Source organism: Ranitomeya imitator, chromosome 2 (assembly GCF_032444005.1).
Source record: "Ranitomeya imitator isolate aRanImi1 chromosome 2, aRanImi1.pri, whole genome shotgun sequence".
Taxonomy (NCBI): domain Eukaryota; kingdom Metazoa; phylum Chordata; class Amphibia; order Anura; family Dendrobatidae; genus Ranitomeya; species Ranitomeya imitator.
The window spans coordinates 432,906,048-432,926,640 of record NC_091283.1 but is presented as its reverse complement, the minus strand read 5'-3'; the positions used below and the strand labels follow the sequence as shown (position 1 = coordinate 432,926,640).

Genomic DNA, 20,593 nt, shown 5'->3' with positions numbered 1-20,593 from the left:
TTCCGAGCCCTGCCGAGTGCCCAAACAGTGGTTTACCCCCACATATGAGGTATCGACGTACTCGGGAGAAATTGCCCAACAAATTTTATGATCCATTTTACCCTACTGCCCATGTGAAAATGAAAAAATTGAGGCGAAAAGAATTTTTTTGTGAAAAAAAAGTACTTTTTCATTTTTACAGATCAATTTGTGAAGCACCTGAGGGTTTAAAGTGCTCACTAGGCATCTAAATAAGTTCCTTGGGGGGTCTAGTTTCCAAAATGGGGTCACTTGTGGGGGAGCGCCAATGTTTAGGCACACAGGAGCTCTCCAAACGCGACATGGTGTCCACTAACGATGGAAATAATTTTTCATTCAAAAAGTCAAATGGCGCTCCTTCCCTTCCGAGCCTTACCATGTGCCCAAACAGTGGTTTACCCCCACATGTGAGGTATTGGTGTACTCAGGAGAAATTGCCCAACACATTTTAGGATCCATTTTATCCTGTTGCCCATGTGAAAATGAAAAAATTGAGGCTAAAAGAATTTTTTTGTGAAAAAAAAGTACTTTTTCATTTTTACGGATTAATTTGTGAAGCACCTGGGGGTTCAAAGTGCTCACTATGCATCTAGATAAGTTCCTTGGGGCGTCTAGTTTCCAAAATGGGGTCACTTGTGGGGGAGCTCCAATTTTTAGGCACACGGGGGCTCTCCAAACGTGACATGGTGTCCGCTAAAGAGTGGAGCCAATTTTTGATTCAAAAAGTCAAATGGCGCTCCTTCCCTTCCAAGCCCTGCCGTGCGCCCAAACAGTGGTTTACCCCCACATATGAGGTATCAGCGTACTCAGGACAAATTTGACAACAACTTTCGTGGTTCAGTTTCTCCTTTTACCATTGGGAAAATAAAAAAATTGTTGCTAAAAGATAATTTTTGTGACTAAAAAGTTAAACGTTCATTTTTTCCTTCCATGTTGCTTCTGCTGCTGTGAAGCACCTGAAGGGTTAATAAACTTCTTGAATGTGGTTTTGAGTACCTTGAGGGGTGTAGTTTTTAGAATGGTGTCACTTTTGGGTATTTTCAGCCATATAGACCCCTCAAACTGACTTCAAATGTGAGGTGGTCCCTAAAAAAAATGGTTTTGTAAATTTCGTTGTAAAAATGACAAATCGCTGGTCAAATTTTAACCCCTATAACTTCCTAACAAAATAAAATTTTGTTTCCAAAATTGTGCTGATGTAAAGTAAACATGTGGGAAATGTTATTTATTAACTATTTTGTGTCACATATCTCTCTGGTTTAACAGAATAAAAATTCAAAATGTGAAAATTGCGAAATTTTCAAAATTTTCGCCAAATTTCCGTTTTTATCACAAATAAACGCAGAATTTATTGACCTAAATTTACCACTAACATGAAGCCCAATATGTCACGAAAAAACAATTTCAGAACCGCTAGGATCCGTTGAAGCGTTCCTGATTTATTACCTCATAAAGGGACACTGGTCAGAATTGCAAAAAACGGCAAGGTCTTTAAGGTCAAAATAGGCTGGGTCATGAAGGGGTTAAATGAGGTGTGTCCAAACTTTTGGTCTGTACTGTAATTCCTGGCCTAGTCCTGCTCACACACACCTGCTGCCATTGTAGCAGTGAAACCGCATCGTCTATTCGTTACTACCAGTGATTCGTTTTTGTGAGAATGTAACAAACACTCAGCCACGTGAGACTTATTAGAGCTCAATACATTTTCAGCTTCTGGGTGTAAAGAACAGTGCTCCCATTCACTGGCAGTAAGCAGAGGTCTCGAAAATGTTACGGAATTTAAACACCATTTCTTCCTTACATTATTCACTGATTATTAATAGGGAATTTTTTTGTTTGTTTTCATGATGTTTTTGTGGAACTCTGTTTTTAAGCATCATATAAAAAAAGGAAAGTTTCAGGGGTGACGGACCCACATATTGGATGGTGAGGAGGTGCAGGGTTGGACGGGATCGTCTGTGGGAGCACAGATGGATTGGAGGTTTGCCAACATTTGCAGAAAATCTTGTCACTTATTTTTCAGTTTCCGCTCCAGAATTTGTCTTTGAACATGGATATCAGACATTTTTGCCGAGTGAAGGTCCGATGTCCCAAAGCATCTCCATAGCCACAAAGTGTCGCTCCAGAAAAGTGTCTGCATCGTCCCAGAAGAAGCAGAGCTGCCACTACCCAGGTGATGGGGGCTGATATTCAGAGGCCTGGGCTATATAGTCTTTACAGGCGCAAATGCATTATATTAATCCCATACAGGGCTCTGTGAGTCCCCTCATGCAGGTGCTCAGAGTAATCAGTTTTTTGGAGTGGTCCTTGGGGGTCTCAAGACCTGGACAATAGCCCACCTGCTGCACAAGTTGAACAAAAAAAACAATGGCTAGGTACTAGATTTGTCACATGTTAATTACTACTGGGGAGTTTCAGAGCAGATTTTAGCCTGCATGGAGTAAAATCCATGGCAAATCCACATCTACAGATCCACGTAAAAAACATGCACAAAGGGTAACCATTCAGTGATCATGAGCTGATCACTGCATGATCCTGATGGTGGGGTCCACAGCAGTCACTTGTTAAAGCCCAAGGAATGAGTGCAAAGTACTCACTGCTGGGTTACACAGGGCCCTTTATTATCAATGCCAATCGTAGCTTCCTGCTTGGATACACCCCTTTTTGCCCATAATAAATATATAATAATATAATTTTATTTCAATTAAAAAAAGGGGTGCACGCATACCTGAGCAGGAAGCCGCTTCAAACAACCTATATAGGTTGTATATAGACTTATAAGAAATGGTCAGTAAATTAATGTGCACATTTTCTTCCATTAACATCTCTAAATCTAGGCTGTCCGTTCAAGACCGCCTATGGAATGAAAGACATGGAGCGTCACTTGAGGACCCATACAGGTATTAGTGGAGAATGAGGTCAGACAAACCTTCATTTATCTTTTATTCTAACACTGGACACGTTTAGCCATAGGCTGTCTTCACATGTTGCGGTTGTTTATCACATTTTTGCACCTTACTATATAAAACCTTTGTGTTTCACTGCTATTTTGTGAAGATGGTGTCAAAAAATAATATATAACCACATCGTGTAAAAGTAGTCTCAGGACGCCTTCACTATTGTGCGTGAAAAAAAATGATATTTTTGCACCGGTAATCATATATTTTTATTCACAACTACCCTTTGATAAATGCGCATTTGCCTTTTTTTTTCAATGTGTGGCTCTAGAATTGCCGCTTTTAGGCCATAGAAGTCAATGAGTCAATCATTTGTCAAAAACAAAATACTGATCAAACAGAAAACTAGTTGGAACTGAAAAAGAAAACAAAACAGAACGAAGTGTTAGAAAATATCCATTATTATGGATCCGTAATACAGAAGTGTGAAAGGGGTTTTCCGGTTTCAGAAAACCATTCTCCTCAGGTGCAGATTATGTGAAAAAAGAACAAAAAAACAGAACAAACTGTGCTTTACTCACCCTGCCCAGGCTCAGCACTTTATCGCTACCTCTGCTCCTGGTGTCTGGCTGCAGCTCTGTAGACAATAACAGCGACTGTGCCAGATTTGAAGGCACGCATGAACCGCCATGCTTACTGATTGACTGCAGACAATATCAGACTCCGGGAGCAGTGATGGAGACTCAGTTCTGGACTGGGGGAGGGTGATTAAAGCAGAGTTTGTTTGTTTTTTTTTAAATTGCCATCGGGGAACAAGTGTTTAACCAGAAAATCCCTTTAATGTAGCATTTTTGTAAAATTGCAACCAAAATATTTTATTACTAGTAGTGATGAGCGAACGTGCTCAAATTAGGAGTTATGAGCATGCCCGAGTGTCTTCAGTGTGCCCGAATAATATGTTCGAGTTCCCGTGGCTGCATGTCTCACAGCTGTTTGACAGCCCCAACACATGCAGGGATTGTCTATCTAACAGGATATCCCTGGATGTGTTGTGCTGTTGAACAGCCGTGAGACATGCAGGTGCGGGGACTCGAACATATTATTCGAGCACACCGAAGACACTCTGTTAGCACCCGAGCATGCTCGGATAACACCTTAATAGAGGACAGTGGCTCATCAATAATTACTGGTAATCAAACACTCAAGTCATGTTTGGCACTTTTAGAAGATCATATGGAATTTTTCTATATATGGTGTAAGCGATTTAGATATAGTAATATGTATCGTTGTTGTTTTGGAACACACCCCCTCCTTCCACGCACCAAAAAGCCATTACTGACATGTAGAAGAGCCATCTGGCTACTATCTCTAGACACAAAATGTAAGTTCCCCTCTATACTGGGTCCACAAATCAACCCGATGGCTGCCAGCTATGGGACACTAAACGCCCCCATACAAATTAGACAAATTTTGTGATATCTCTGAGTTTGGTCGACTGTTTAACGTGTATGGGGCCACCGGCCAACAGATCACTGGGAGAGATGTTGGATCGGACATGTCCAATTTCGGACTGCTGTTCGCACTGTTCTTCCTGAGATAAGTCACCGGGCGAGTGTCAGTTGGTGGCTTTTTCATAGAGAATACAGAAGCACTCAGCTAAACGAGTGCTCCTGTGTATGAGACAGTTGGCCGAGAAGCATCGTTCAGCCGACAGGCACCTAATGTGTATGGCTGGCTTAACTCACCTACATTATATATGTATTATATGTGTATTATCAGTTTCCTTCCTTGTATAAGTAGGAGAAATCCATCCACACAGCAGAGAAGCACCAGGAAATTCCATCCTCAGATCCTGGCCATTTTCTGGTAGACGGTGCGCCTGATTCATTATTGCATTTGTGCTTACTTTTTGTCTAATTTTTGTTGTTTTTTCCACCTATTTTTCATTTGCTTCTCCACTTTATACTGTTCACCTCCAGATGTTCAGTTGATTCATCAATTGCCTCTTTTTAAACAGTTATAAAATTTGTCACAAATGTGCTATAATCACACACCCCTCCCCCCCCCCGGAGAGATTTTATATGCACTAGTTATTTTGTTGCAAATTTTGTGCTATTTTATGAAGCATGTGACTTTTTGCACTTTAAAATTACCAACTGGTCAAAGGGAAAAAAAAGTCCATTAGTTTTGTTTTCTGCAAAATTCATGAACCTCACGCACCATTTTGAAGAATATGGTGCAAAAAAAAATGCCAATGAGTGCCACACGACAAGAAATGAAGACTTGGCTACATGCGGGTAGAGAATGCGATGTCCTCACTGCTGCCTGCTCAGGGATTAGAAACCTCCTGCTAAGGCAAATAAAGTATTACATATACAGAAGAATTGCTGTAAATCTCTCATTCCAACGTTCTTCTCATTTGTCCTCAGGAGCCAAACCACACAAGTGTGAGACATGCGGGAAGGGCTTCAGCCGGAAGGATAAGCTTAAGACACACATGCGATCGCACACCGGAGAGAAGCCGTATAAATGTAAGGAATGCGACTACAGTGCAGCAGACAGTAGCAGTCTCTGCAAACACCAGCGTATTCACACAGACGAGCGCCCCTTCAAGTGCCAGATCTGCCCTTACGCCAGCCGCAACTCTAGCCAGCTGACTGTACATTTGCGCTCGCACACTGGTAAGAACCTCTATGTAACCTGAAGATTCAACTCTTACTAAATAGTCAACACTAGCTTAAAGAGTAACCGTCATTGGATTTTTTTTCTATAAATTAAGAGTGCGTGTGAAAAGAAATTTTGTAATATATCTTATTAAAGAATTCCGATTCTTTCTCTTCCTGAACAGATCATTCATTCTCAAAATTCTCAAATCACAGATAAAATCTGTCTTTTATGATTTTCCCTTTACTGAGAGAGCAGATGGCAGTTGGTGCTCATAAAGGTCTATGGAGGGGGAGGAGCTTGAGGCAGACACAGACATGCTGCTGCAGGTTCTCCTCAGGGCAGCCTGAGAGATGGGCGAGTCTGGTTGCCCACATACCCTACCTCTGGGTGTGGTTCATATGATAAAATGGAGTCTGCTTGTTTGACACATGGTCTATATCTGGGGGGTGAGAAGACCTTCTGTGTGATGTCTCCAGACTGAGCCAGTATATTGGATGCTATCTGGCCTAGGTGTCCTGGACTGTCTCTCAAGTGACTTTGTTTAGAACTGTTTCGTTTGTTTTGCCAGCATTGAAAGGCCCTTTATTTTTCTTTGTTTCTGGCATGTTTTATGAAGCACCAACAAACCAGCCTGGACATTTTCGTTTAAACAGTGTGGTACTTCACCATGCTCCCAAGTGAGCAGCATTCCCACAATGTCTATGGGATTGCTGGAAAGAAAGCATGCTGTCCTCGGCTACCTCCATCAGTCCTATGTAAAATATATTTGCCATATTGCTCCCGCTGTTGGCATTAGAGAATCCTAACGGTACACGCAATGCACTGTGCTCTGTGAGGATTCACAAGTCTGCAGTCATGTAGAGTGACTGCAGATTTGTACTCCAAACCTGGACCACCTCTTTAAAGCAATGACCTTCCTAGCAAGGTAGATCAATGTAAAACATTTTTTTTACACTTGTCACCTCTCAGAATGCTGTAAAATAATAAAATAAGTAATACTCTTTTTCACGAACCCCCACCACTCCTGTTCTGGTGCTTCAGGGTTACCTGCTAGTCTCTGAATTTCCTGCTTGGTCTGAATGGAGATGTGACTTTGAGGTTGTGACAAGTAATCGACTACAATGGTCACATATGGATATTATTTAAACATATTGCAATGTACAGTATAAAAAGTGTATAATTGCTAACAGAGATGTACATAGAAATCAGTGTGCCCCAGAGCAAAAGTCCTAATTGGGACTAGTATCTCCTCCAAAACAAAAAAATACTGGCAGAATATGTGGGGTCACGGCTTATAGGCTCAATCACAGAAGGTCAAATCTCCCAAGTTTTATACTCAAGAGAAATGGACTATATACAGCAATTGTACCCCTACTGAGGCCTTTGGTGTTCTCACCCACTGCGATGTCCCTTTCATGGCCCTCACAGAGTATGATGTCCTCTACACACAATATGCTGGTCCCACAATTAATTTCCCCCCCTCAACAGTATGAATATCCCACAGTGCCCCAATATGGTATGATGACTCCACAATTCTCCCACACACATCATAAGACTCCCACAGTGTCCTGCAACACACCAACACACTTTAATGTCCTAACAGTTCCCTCGCACAATATGATGGCCCCAGATACTCTACAATGTGATGTCCTATGTGACTATTTCACACAGTATGGTGCCCCCTGCTCCCCTCCTAAACACACATATTTAAGGCTCCCCAAATATGTGACTGATGTCAGAGGCTCCTCTTTTAAAGGGAACCTGTCACCCCGAAAATCGCGGGTGAGGTAATCCCACCGGCATCAGGGGCTTATCTGCAGCATTCTGTAATGCTGTAAATAAGCCCCCGATGTTACCTGAAAAAGGAAAAAAAGACGTTAGATTATACTCACCCAGGGGCGGTCCCGCTGCTGGTCAGGTCGGATGGGCGTCTCCGGTCCGCTCCGGCGCCTCCTATCTTCTTTCCATGACGTCCTCTTCTGATCTTCAGCCACGGCTCCGGCGCAGGCGTACTTTGCTCTGCCCTGTTGAGGGCAGACAAAGTACTGCAGTGCGCAGGCGCCGGGCCTCTGACCTTTCCGGCGCCTGCGCACTGCAGTACTATCCTCTGCCCTCAACAGGGCAGAGCAAAGTACGCCTGCGCCGGAGCCGTGGCTGAAGATCAGAAGAGGACGTCATGGAAAGAAGATAGGAGGCGCCGGAGCGGACCGGAGACGCCCATCCGACCTGACCAGCAGTGGGACCGCCCCTGGGTGAGTATAATCTAACGTCTTTTTCTCCTTTTTCAGGTAACATCGGGGGCTTATCTACAGCATTACAGAATGCTGCAGATAAGCCCCTGATGCCGGTGGGATTACCTCACCCGCGATTTTCGGGGTGACAGGTTCCCTTTAACACTGCTTCCCTGTTATTAGCTAAACACTTTAGGATGACTGCTCCTTTTTAAGCTCCTGTAATTCTGCCCCTCGACTGGGACAATCTGGCCCCTTATTTGCATGTCATCATGATTGTATATAATCCTGATTGCTTAGCTCCTTCACATTGGGTCAGTCCTTCTGTATTATGGAGCGCTGCAGTTTCATATGGCAATATGCCACATTTATAGGATCTTGTCTGCTCTTACATTTGTCACCACTAAAAATGATGAAAAAAACAAGAAAAAAAAACAGAATGGGCATATTCCCTATAGAAAGTAAATAGAAATAGTACATATAAATGACATAAGGTACCCATTTCGCTCAAAAAAAGCGCTTACGATATCCCACCACGACAAGGTGTACCCAACAGTACACCTTGTCTGTACTATCCTGTCTCTACTATTAAAAACTTACCTTAAGTCATCCGACCTCAATGTGAATAAGGGCTGAGCAGGAGCCCCCCAAAAATATAAAATATCTGAAGTATATCCCCATTTTTCCATTGATGTCGCTACCGTGGACATAAGGTCCATTGATGGCTGTAGTAGGTCATCTCTCATCATGATTAACATTTCTGTAAATGCCCAATACCACATAATCCAGTTTTTCTGAACTGAAACGTATATACTTGTTCTTGGAAATTCTATTTTTATCTTTTGCAAACTCCTTAATATAAAAAGCTGAAGCCTGGAAAGAGTTAAACTGTTAGAAGAAATTGGATTTAACATTGCCGAAACTGTTCATCCAAATTTTTTTTTTTTTTAGGGGAAGGAAACCACTTAGATGGCACATATATACATTTCTATCTACCCCCCCGGATCTGAGGAGGAAAATAATCTAAATGCATATTGATGTGTGCCTGATCTGCATAGCGAAGCTTTTAGTGCGATTAAGTGTGAAATTCAGAATACAGCGAGCGCACTGTTTACAGGGCTGAGATATTCTTCATTATTAGATGAATACATTTCAGGGATAAAAACAAAAAGAAAAAAAAAGTTAAAACATAAAGGAAAACAGCAAATTGGTCTCCTACTGATATCTTAATTAAATGCACTTTGAATGTATATAGAGGAAAGCGTAGGATGAAAAGATTCATCAGTTATATAGCAGCAGAGCCTGTGGGGAGGTTAAGAGTTTACTCTGCCAAAATTAACAAAACCCAACTTATATCAGATTCCTCAAACCTCTCACCAAGTTCATTGAATCTGAGAAGGTCGTCTTCCCGAGAACGGCCCCCTATAAATTAATATCTTAGTGTGGTGTCACATTGCGTTTTGGCACCAGTTTAGTGGTCCCATCTGAACTTCTTTCTGAGCTCCCCACGAAACGGAATTCGGATGTATGTGCTGACGGGGCTATAGACTATAATGGTGGTGATAGAGTGAATGTACGTTCTTCCGTGTATCATTTTTGGTTGTATACACCTACTGGAGGCGGACATTCAGACGTAGTAGACTGCTTCTTGGTGGTTGCCACCAGTAGGCCTATACTACCGAAAATGATGCACATCAGAGCTCACGTTCGCTCTGTCGGGACCGTTATAGTCTGTGGCCCCTTTGTTGCATACGTCCAAAGCTCATTTTGCTAGGGGTTCGGATGCAAGACCCAACGGGGCCATTGAACAGGTGCCAAAACGCAATGTGAAAGCACCCTCACTGGGCAGGTAGGCTAATAGATGGTTTTCTCCATGTCAACAAAGACTGAGGAGGCCACAGCTATGATTTCTTGGCTCTTTATACAGAGAGTGGAATGAGCCACTGTCCGACCCATCTGGCATCGGCTTATCAGCCTGTAGAACAAAAAATCAAGGCGATTAAATAAACACTGCCCAATCATTATCTCTAGAACCGGCGCCAATCAATTCACATAACCTTGTGCATTGGCGACATCAGTAATCTGTGGCTGCTGGACGGGAGAACCACTGCCTTACCTGACGGCATGAGCAGTTCTTCTTTGATAAGCTGGCCTGGCGTGACGTCATCATTACGGCATGACACACATTCAACAGTCACACCAGGTTGGTTAATCAAAAGAAGAATGGTGGATGCTGTCAGGCAAGGGGAGATTCTCACATTTCTCACAGTTCCCATCCTGATGACTGTTGTGGATGATGGACCAGTTTCGGGAGAGATTCTGGAGACTCCCATACCCATTATTCAAAGTTCATCCGATGTGTTTGGATTAACCATTAAAATGGTCAACTTTATCTTTTGTAGCAGACCTATAACCCATTATATTATATTCTCTGTTTTGACAGCCATATTAAGTAATAACTGCTTACAAGCCTCACACAAAAAACATAAATGATGTACTTGCGCTTGTAAGAACGTGAGCATCAATCCACTGGACTGCTGCAGGACTGCAAACATTGGGGGCCTAGATGGGGATTCCTCTTACAGGAAGCTCTTCTCTGATTTTGTACCTCATTGCCAGATTTTTTTCATTGATTGTTTTCATTGGAACCTATCGGCTATGTTCACACGCTGTTTTTTTTTTTTTGTTTTTTTTTCTGTAGCCAAAATCTACTCTGCTGCATTTTTTTGTGCAGTTAAAGTTAGTTTTATTCACCAAAAACATCTCTAGGTTTTTCCAGTGTTTTTTTTCATATTCTTATTGCTTTCTATGGGTGAAAAAAAAAAAAACGCTGCAAAAACGCTGAAAGAATTGACATGCTGCAGATAAAAAAAAATGCAATTCTCAAATTCGGCCAAGAAAATAAAAAAAAAAGTGTGTCCACGAGATTCCTGGCCCCATCAGATGCTCTATAGAAACATTTGCCCCATGTAATGCTGCACAAAGGTTGATTATGGCCCCATAAGATGCTCCATAGAAACATTTGTCCCATATGCTGCTGAGATTTAAAAAAAAAAAAATACATACTCACTTCTTGTCCTGAGCAGGCGGGGACACCGTCACTTGCGATATTCACCTGTCCCGTTCCACCGCTGTGCGCCGCTCCGTCTTCCGGCTCTCTGCAGTGACTGTTCAGGCAGAGGGTGCGCACTAAACACGTCATTGACCGGAACGTCACAGCCAGAGGACACGGAAGACGGAGCCCGGCGGTGGAACGGGGACAGGTGAATATCACAATGCTCACCCTCCCCCGTCATACTTGCCCTCCTCGCGGTCCCTGCTTCTCTGATGCAATGGTCTCTCCGGGCGCCGGCAGCTTGTTCCTGTGTTTAGCTGTCACTGGTACCGCTCAGTAAAGTAATGAATATGCGCTATGGGAGTGGAGTCGCGTCCATATTCATTACTTTAATGAGCGGTACCACGTGACCGCTGAACACAGGAAGAGCTGCCGGCGCCCGGAGACCATCGGAGAAGCAGGGACTGTGCCGGGAGCAGGTGAGTATGATGTGACAGAGAGACGGACCGGGGGAGAGGGGAGACAGATCGGTGGGGATGATTCGAGTATAAGCCGAGAGGGGCACATTCAGCCTAAAAAAATGGGTTGAAAATCTATATTAGCATTTTCTAATATATTTCAATTTAAAAAAAATCCCTACTTTCTCTTTCTGCTCAAATTTCCTAATTTTATTTGCATTTCATTTGAGTCTTCCAGCATGCACTGGGGATTCTCTCAAGCAAGTCATCAAATTTGTCATCGGTGGACGGGGCTGCCATCACTGTCACAGCTGCTGTCCCCACCCTGATACGGATCGTCATCAGGGATGATCCTTTCAGGGGCTGGGCTAGTCTCTACTATATTGAGCATGCGTTGGTTGTAAAGTCCGTGGCATGATCAGTATGCTGTCCCTGCTCAATGCTGTGTTACAACTGCTCACTGGCAGTGAACTCCCTCCCTGACTCCCTGAGAAGTGACGAACTGGCAAGAGAGCACTATCTAACTTGCTTGTCACTGACAGTGCACTTCTATGCTGGGTATAAAGAGAAGTCACATGCTTGCAGCTCATCACTTCTCTTTAGAGCCAGCAAAGGAGTGCACTGTCAGTGACAAGCCAGCAATATAGCTGTCTTTTGAAAGTTGATCGCTTCTCTTTAGAGCTGGCAAAGGAGCGCACTATTACTGCACAATTCAAGTAACGCTGTTGTGAGCAAAGACCGCATACTGAGCGTGCTTTAGTATTTACAACCAGCACATGCTCAGTACAGTAGAGAATAGCTCAGTCAATGATGGTTTTCATTGATGATGGTTCGATTCTGGGTCGGGGCAGCAGCGGTGAAAGTGATTTCTCACTTGAAAATCCCCAATGCATGCTGAGAGGCTCAAGCGAAACGTCATTAGTTGTAAGAAAAAAAACACTGGTGGAGTAAGAGTAGAGAAGGAATGGGAAGGATTTTTTTAATCAAAATATATTAGAAAAGTGTTTGTTTTTTTACATTAAATGGATAGAAATGGGGAAATCCTATTAAATTCAATTAGGTTTCAGACAACCCCTTTAATAGTGTGATTTGTGCAAATGACACCACTGGTCTAGTGAGTGCAATCTTTATCAGGACAGAGTGCCTCTTGTTTTCAGCGGAAAACCTGTGAGTTGCACCCTTATAAATCACACAATGGGTAGTCTAGAAATATAACACCAATGTAAAATATATTCCAATATTCCCTTTATAATTTTGGAATTTAAATGTTTTGCACATCTCTCCCTTCTGTTCTCTTGTATTTTAGGAGATGCACCTTTCCACTGTATCCTCTGTAACTCCAAGTTTAAGATAAACTCTGACTTGAAGAGACACATGCGAGTCCACACAGGGGAGAAGCCATACCGCTGCGAGTTCTGTGATTTCTATTGTGCGATGAAGGGGAATTTGAAGTCACACATACGGATGAAGCACAACAACGAGAGTACGTTTAAGTGTGATCAGTGTGAGTTCCATTGTGGCAACAAAGCCGATCTACGCCAACATTTACGATCCCACTTACCGGATCAGCCAGTTAAATGCCTTGAGTGCAGCTATTCATGCGCCAGCAGAGCCGCTTTAAAGGTCCACGAACGGATTCACTCCAATGATCGACCATTTAAATGCCACTTTTGCAAATTTGATACAAAGCAGCGCAGTAATCTGACTACCCACGTTAAAAAAGTGCATGGAGACCAAATCAAAGAAAAGTCTGACCCACAAAAATCAGAAGGCAATTTTCAGAGGCACTCCACAGCACGGAAAAACAACAAAGTGGAAGCCAAGAAAACCTTTAAGTGTGACCTCTGTGATGCTTCATTTGTCAGAGAGGACTCTTTGCGCAGTCACAAGAAACAACACGACGAATACATCATACAGAAGAACCAATCCTTGTCTGTGCTGCAGCTTTCAATCGATCCATCAAGAGAGAGTGTCGATCAGACGGCGGAGGGCCTTTCAAAGGTCAATCCAGAAATTGCGATCATAACAGGGAAAGTGAATCTAGGGAAAAGGCTTCAAGACAAAGACCATACAGAGACTTGTTTGGAAAATGCCACAAATACAGATAGGAAAGTGACCAACAACCAGCTCCAGATGTTGAGTCGGGTCAATTTAATGGCATCTCCTCCCATGATCGCCTCTCAAAGTAATGACGTAGAAATGGCCATACATATTTCACCAGTCCAGGCCGATAGTGACCCGATAAATAAGGAACTAATAGGGAATGATGCAGACCACAGTCAGGGATCACCAGCTAACCCGACTTTTATCAATGCTGCAGGCATGACCTGCTCAGACCTGGAGGGACTCAATGTCTTAATTCAAGAGCAGTCAGTTGACGTGACTGTGGTTAGTGTGGGAAATGGAGACTCTGGTGTACCCAACACTACGTCCTCCCCTTGTTATCCATCACCTCCAGCAGTCTCGCCTAAGGAAAAGTACATAATCATCCAGGACGATGAAAGGCCTGATATCCTGTGCCCTGCGGATGCCATACCTGACTGACTGGATGTCCCTTGAAAGATGGTGACTGTTACGTAAAAACTATGCACTGGCATGTAACGTTCTACATACAAGGTCACCAGCATGTGTGGATCACAGACTCTTTAAGTTGTGATGGATAAAGAGGAAAGCTGATTTTCTGAGCAGCCAATGTACTGGGAAAACTGGAATGACCACACAAATACCACTGCCTCCCGCCAGCTTACACCAACATACAAGCCTCTCCTGAGGAGATCGCTTCTTATTTACATCTACAACCTACTAACGAACTGGAAAGAGAAGAGCGGCACCAGTTCCATACAGCAGGTCCAGCCTTACATCTGTGTGATCTGTTACACTAAGCATAATAAATGGTCAGGTTTGTTCTAGGTCTTTGTCTGGGAACAGTTATTAATGAAGAAACAGTTGAGAAGATTTATTGACTCTGTTTCAAATTGTGCCTAAAGCATAGTAGGCAGTATACACCAAATTTGAGACGCTTTTTCCACCTACTTAGTTTTGCACATTGGCACCAGTTTTATAATAGATGGGCACCATTCCTTGGCACAATATTGGTACCAATGTATGCCAGTCATGAGGTGGCATAGTGAAGATTAAAGTCTAACATTTATGTTGGGTTGTGCCAAATTTCTGTCACGTATATGTTTGGGATATATTTAGTGCAATATGGTACCATCTTCACTTGTTAAGGTTCTGAAGTCTGTTAAGGTCCCTATCCAAAGTAGATAGTTGTGGGCCAAACAATCATTTGGCTTACAGCCTTCTCTACAGGCTCCTTATTATATAGGAACACTCAACTAGGTGTTCGTGTGCACTCTGTAAGAGAGCCACTGCCAGACTCCTCCGGCTGCAGCTTATCTTCAAGGAGAATGAAAGGATCAGTTCAACAGGCCAGATTATTAATCGTTCATCATCTGTCCGAGGAGGGTTATGAGATCCCCATATGCTTTATGCTGTCAGCTAATCTGGAGTAAAAGAGCGCTACAGCACTCAGCTGACAGCTTTAGCAAGGCTGGTTATCAAGAATAGAGGGGTCCCCGCGCTATTTTTTTTTTATTATTTAAATAAAAACAGCATGGGGTCCCCCCATTTTTGACAACCAGCCAAGCTGAAGCAGACAGCTGGGGGCTGGTATTCTCAGTGACTTCTTTCCCAGCCGGGCTCTGAACTGCGGTGATCTCGGTAAGATCATTGCTAGCACAGTAAGAAAAAGACTGTTGTTGGTGGCAGCAGGCGCAGGCTGATAAGAGTAGCAATTCCATCAGCTGACGCCAATCACCTTACTGCTGACCAGAAAGTCAGTGTTCGGGGTCTGTGCCAGAACAGTAGGTGTTCGGTACGGACCCCGAACTTTAGTGTTCGGGTTCGCCCATCTTTATTCCTGGCTCCTGGCTTTCCCATCCACAGACTGCAAGAACCCCAGCAGTGAAGGCTGCTGCCTGAGTTCAGGCCTTGGAGGTTCTAGGAAAGCATCCAGTTCCAGACTACAGGCTCCTGCCACCTCTGCTGTCGTTCCACTGTGGTCTGGCTCCAATATTCCTTTGGTCACTCCTTCAAGAGTCTCTCGTGATTCTGCCATCTTTGTTTCCCATTCAGCATGTTACACTGCATGGATGACTAATTGAATTCAGAAAAAAAATTACAGCTCTTTTATTAGCGTTATTTACCAGCAAAATGTACCACAGAGCATGTAATATTGTATGGATGAGTAATTGAATCCAGAAAAACATGTCAACTTTTTTTGGAGCATTATACAACACAGAAATCTACCACAAAACACGTAATACTGTATGGATGAGTAATTGAATACAGAAAGCTTTTTCAATGCTTTTTTGGGGTGTTATATAACACAGAAATTTATCACAAAGCACCTAATACTGTATGGATGAAAATATAGTTAATATTTTCACCCCTCCCTCCAAAAAAATGTGCAGTAGATATATATTTAGCAACGGACTGCAAACCCTAAGCCCTGCCTAGAAACTGTATTCTGCCACTCTCCCTGCTCCTGCAACTGTCCCTCCTTAGGCTAAATGCAGAATGTATCTGATAAAAACAGCAAAGCACAGATTTTGCCCCTACATGGGCTGTTAGTATGATGGTTCAGAATCGTTCAACTGTACACACAAAGGCCTGGACAAGCAGTATCTCCCTCCAATAAGAACAGAGCTGTGCAATGGTCTCAGTGCTGAGCGCAGTGCCACCTGTTCTTTTATAACCTCTGATGTCATACAGCCAGTCAATTACAGTAATGCCACTACCAAGATGGCTACGGCATTACTGTGACTTGCAGGCAATCCTTGCTTGCTTATTTGCTGTGTAACAGATGCCAAACATGTGGGACGGGTATTCGAGTTTGAAATGAGCACCAGCTAATTTCAATGCCCAGATACTCAAAGTATCACTGAAAACGTTTGCTCATCCCTAAATATAAATATTCTGAAGCTCGAACCTTGATAATTGTATACTTCAATGCTTCACCGGGTAGAAATGAAAATTCACATCCCCTCTCCAGGCACTGCACGACTGTACTGTGCTAAAAGGGAGGCGAGGTGCAAACAACCAAAGTAGGTGCAAAAAGCTGTACTGGCCCAAACAGCAGATAATAAGTATCATATATCTTCTGCTTTAAGTGTTTTAAGTTTTTGTAGTTTCAATCTGGGGAGATTTTTGGCAGCACCACAGAAAAAATCCAACTCGAAATTAGATGGCTATTAATTGTCTACCAATAAATGATAGTAGAATTATATATTTTTTTCAGATCTGCTGCACAGCTGCAGCACATCCAAGGCAGAAATCCGACTGTCACTCAGATTTCTGCTAGGTATCTTGTAACAAAACACATGTTGGATTTGCAACAGGCTAATCTGAATGTGCCTATGATGGAGCTTAGTAGAAATCCTTGCTCAGTGTCCGTAGCCTAGTCTGATTCTGACTGACCACATCCACCACCAGTAGAGGGCGCAAGATGCACACGTTCAATACAAATTCTACCCATCTGGTAGTTTTCTTGGTTGTAAATTATTATAACGCTTAAGGCTACTTTCACACTAGCATCGTACGACGCAATGCATCGTTTTGCAGAAAAAACGCATCCTGCAAAGTTGTGGCAGACAGTCGGCACCATAGAAACGTTGCATGTAACGTATTTTGGTGCGTTGTGTCCGCCATTTCCGACCGCGCATGTGCGGCCGGAACTCCGCCCCCTCCTCCCCGGAGCTCACAATGGGGCCCCCGTTGTGCTGCGCTTTCACAGCATGCGTCGGTACGTCGCCACGACACATTGCGTTGTGCGTCGTACGACGCTAGTGTGAAAGTAGCCTAACAGATATCATCGCTGTCCCCATTGGAGCTCACAGTCTATATTCCCTATCAGTATGTCTTTGGAGTGTGAGAGGAAACTGGAGAACCTGGGAGAAACTCACACAAACATGGGGAGAACATACAAACTCCTTGCAGATGTTGTCCTTGGTGATTTGAACCCACATGACAATTTCTCTTTGTATACTTCACTTAAGTTAAGCCTTTAGAGCTTATTCACACACCCGTTTTTGGAGTACGAATGCTATCCGTGGTTCTCTTGGATAGCACCCATACCTACAATAGGGAATGTAGCTGTACACGTCTGTGATTTTTTTTTTTTTTTTTTTTGTTGACTGAGCAGTCTTTGCAAAATCACAGAGACAAGTTGTATCAAAATTGTCAATGCAAATATATGGATCCGTGAACAATTGGACCGCTCATGGATGACATCTGAGTGCAGTCTGATTTTCATGGACTGTTAGATAGGGGAAGCTAGAAAAAAAATTTTTTTCCACATACCAGAAAAACCGATGAACTCTGAAAGTTCTTCTTGTACATGAAAAAGGAATGTGAGTGCGCCCTTAATGCTATATGACGTATGTGTTAGTAAGGCCGGGATCACACATATGCGAGATACAGCTGAGTCTTGCAGGTGAAAACCCAGCTCTGGCGCCGACACGTAGGAGCGGAGCGTGCGGCTCCATGTATTGCTGTGCGGCTGCACGCTCCGCTCCGGAGTGCCGTCGCCACCTGCGAGACTCAGCTGTATCTCGCGTATGTGTGATCCCGGCCTTAGTGCAATGGTTCCCATCGGTGGAGGGTTTTCAGGAGCTGAGCTCCCTCCACGCGTGGCTGTCACTGGCTATATTAAATAGCCGGTATCTGAACCTAAGGGCTCTTACTCACTTGCGCAAGACTCGGATGAGTCTCCCACGACAATACCCCGACACTGCACCTGGCACAGACATGCGGCTGCATGTATTCCTATGCGGCCACACGCTCCGATCTGAGTGCCAGCAGCAGTGCCGGGTATTAACATGCGAGACTTATCCGAGTTGCTCGCAAGTGAGTAGGAGCCCTAACAGTTGCAGTCGGAGCTAATCTCCGGCCTCGACTGATAACACCACTGTGAATCTCTGATAGCAGAGTTTAAATGTAATGCTTTCTGGTGTTTGCGCTTCCATCCGCACCATGTGATGTGATGTTGGAGTGCCAATATGTTACCATGAGAGGTGAGGGCTTGCTGGAGGCCCTTGTCACTGCCATCGCAATTTCAAGACCCCTAAAAAAGTAAAAAATAAGGTAAAAAAAATAAATAAATAAATAAAACTATTCAACATTTCCCCATTAAAAATGAAGAAATAAAAAAAACTATTTGTTATCTCCATATTTAAAAAAAAAGTCTAAATCATGACAAGAAAAAAATCAAACCACCCAAACTTTTTTTTTTTCAGTCACCACTCCTCCCTAAAAAGAAAAAAAATGCAATAAAAATTCATCAAAACATTGTATCCGTTCCAATTTGGTATTAATAAAACCGTCAGCTAATTACACAAAAAACAAGTCCTCACCCAGCTAAATCCTTGGAAAAGTAAAACTTTTGAAACTTTTTTTCTACACTTAAATAAAAAAAGAAATTTATACAAGTTTCATGTCGCTGTAATCGTAGTCACCTGGAGAATCTTCATTCTGTAAAATGTAAATTTAAAAAAAAAAAAGTGGATTTGTATTTCTTTTTTTAACTATACTTGGATTTTTTTTCCATTTTTCAGTACAATGAACAGTACGGTTTCATTAAAAAGTACAACTTGTCCCATATAGAGGCATATGTTCACCCCTACAAACATATGAAAGCAGAGATATATTCTTCAATAGATGTTTCTCTAATATTGGAAATCGCTGTGTGATGAGTGAAAAACTTCAGTGAAGACTGCGAACAGTGCAGAAATAAATTGTACAAGACTGCAGTTAACAGAGTGGCAGGCAGGTGGCGAAAGACACAAAGATTAAAAATGTATTTCGATGAGGGTGAATAATTTTTAAGACAGGAGGTACAAGTGGAGGCAGGCGCACGGAAGGGCAGAAGTGGGGGCCACCGTCACACATATCATAGAAAAAAGTTTGATACTGCTTTGTGGTTTTTTGTTTGTTTTTTTAATAAAAGAAGCAGTTCTACGTTTACCATTTTCATTTTTTATTGTCATTTTATTATTATTTATTATTATGTTTATTATTATTTTTTTTTACATGTTGTTAAATCTTAGTGCAAAACGTGTTCATCTCCTTCTCTCCTGGTTCGGCCCTTACTGGACTCCTCCGATCAGTCTATTTACAGCCTTCTTTTCATTTTTTTATTTTTTTTTTAACTTATAATTTTTCCTTTTTATTATGGAAATCGGCAAATATTGTTATGGAAATCGGAAATACGGCAACACCTGCTACCAGTGTTTTTATGACATATAAATTGAGAATTTTAGTATGCATATGACATTAGTATAAGCCTAAATATTAGTGATATTATTTTTGCACGTTAATCTTGGAGCGTGAGTCATTTACTTTTATATGGCCACTGAACCACCAGATTCCAATAGAACTACTACTATCAGCCATCATACTACTTTGCAGTAACCTTTGCCACTATTTATCTGATTGTTTAGTTTTTATGGGATTTTGGCATATACAGTGGGGCAAAAAAGTATTTAGTCAGTCAGCAATAGTGCAAGTTCCACCACTTAAAAAGATGAGAGGCGTCTGTAATTTACATCATAGGTAGACCTCAACTATGGGAGACAAACTGAGAAAAAAAAATCCAGAAAATCACATTGTCTGTTTTTTTATCATTTTTTTTGTATATTATGGTGGAAAATAAGTATTTGGTCAGAAACAAACAATCAAGATTTCTGGCTCTCACAGACCTGTAACTTCTTCTTTAAGAGTCTCCTCTTTCCTCCACTCATTACCTGTAGTAATGGCACCTGTTTAAACTTGTTATCAGTATAAAAAGACACCTGTGCACACCCTCAAACAGTCTGACTCCAAACTCCACTATGGTGAAGACCAAAGAGCTGTCAAAGGACACCAGAAACAAAATTGTAGCCCTGCACCAGGCTGGGAAGACTGAATCTGCAATAGCCAACCAGCTTGGAGTGAAGAAATCAACAGTGGGAGCAATAATTAGAAAATGGAAGACATACAAGACCACTGATAATCTCCCTCGATCTGGGGATCCACGCAAAATCCCACCCCGTGGGGTCAGAATGATCACAAGAATGGTGAGCAAAAATCCCAGAACCATGCGGGGGGACCTAGTGAATGAACTGCAGAGACCTGGGACCAATGTAACAAGGCCTACCATAAGTAACACACTACGCCACCATGGACTCAGATCCTGCAGTGCCAGACGTGTCCCACTGCTTAAGCCAG

The 20,593-nt window shown here is 42.6% G+C and overlaps 1 protein-coding gene across 1 annotated transcript in view; it reads left to right on the top strand.

Annotated features, from left to right (window-relative positions):
* Nucleotides 1–14,491, top strand: part of ZFP64 (ZFP64 zinc finger protein) — a 39,484-nt gene extending 24,993 nt beyond the window's left edge. The window contains exons 3-6 of the mRNA XM_069750895.1: nt 2,042–2,191; nt 2,856–2,918; nt 5,345–5,596; nt 12,633–14,491. Coding sequence (XP_069606996.1) covers nt 2,042–2,191; nt 2,856–2,918; nt 5,345–5,596; nt 12,633–13,870 — 1,703 coding nt within the window. The 3' untranslated portion in view covers nt 13,871–14,491. The remainder of the gene's footprint in view (nt 1–2,041; nt 2,192–2,855; nt 2,919–5,344; nt 5,597–12,632) is intronic.
* Nucleotides 14,492–20,593: the final 6,102 nt, after the last annotated feature.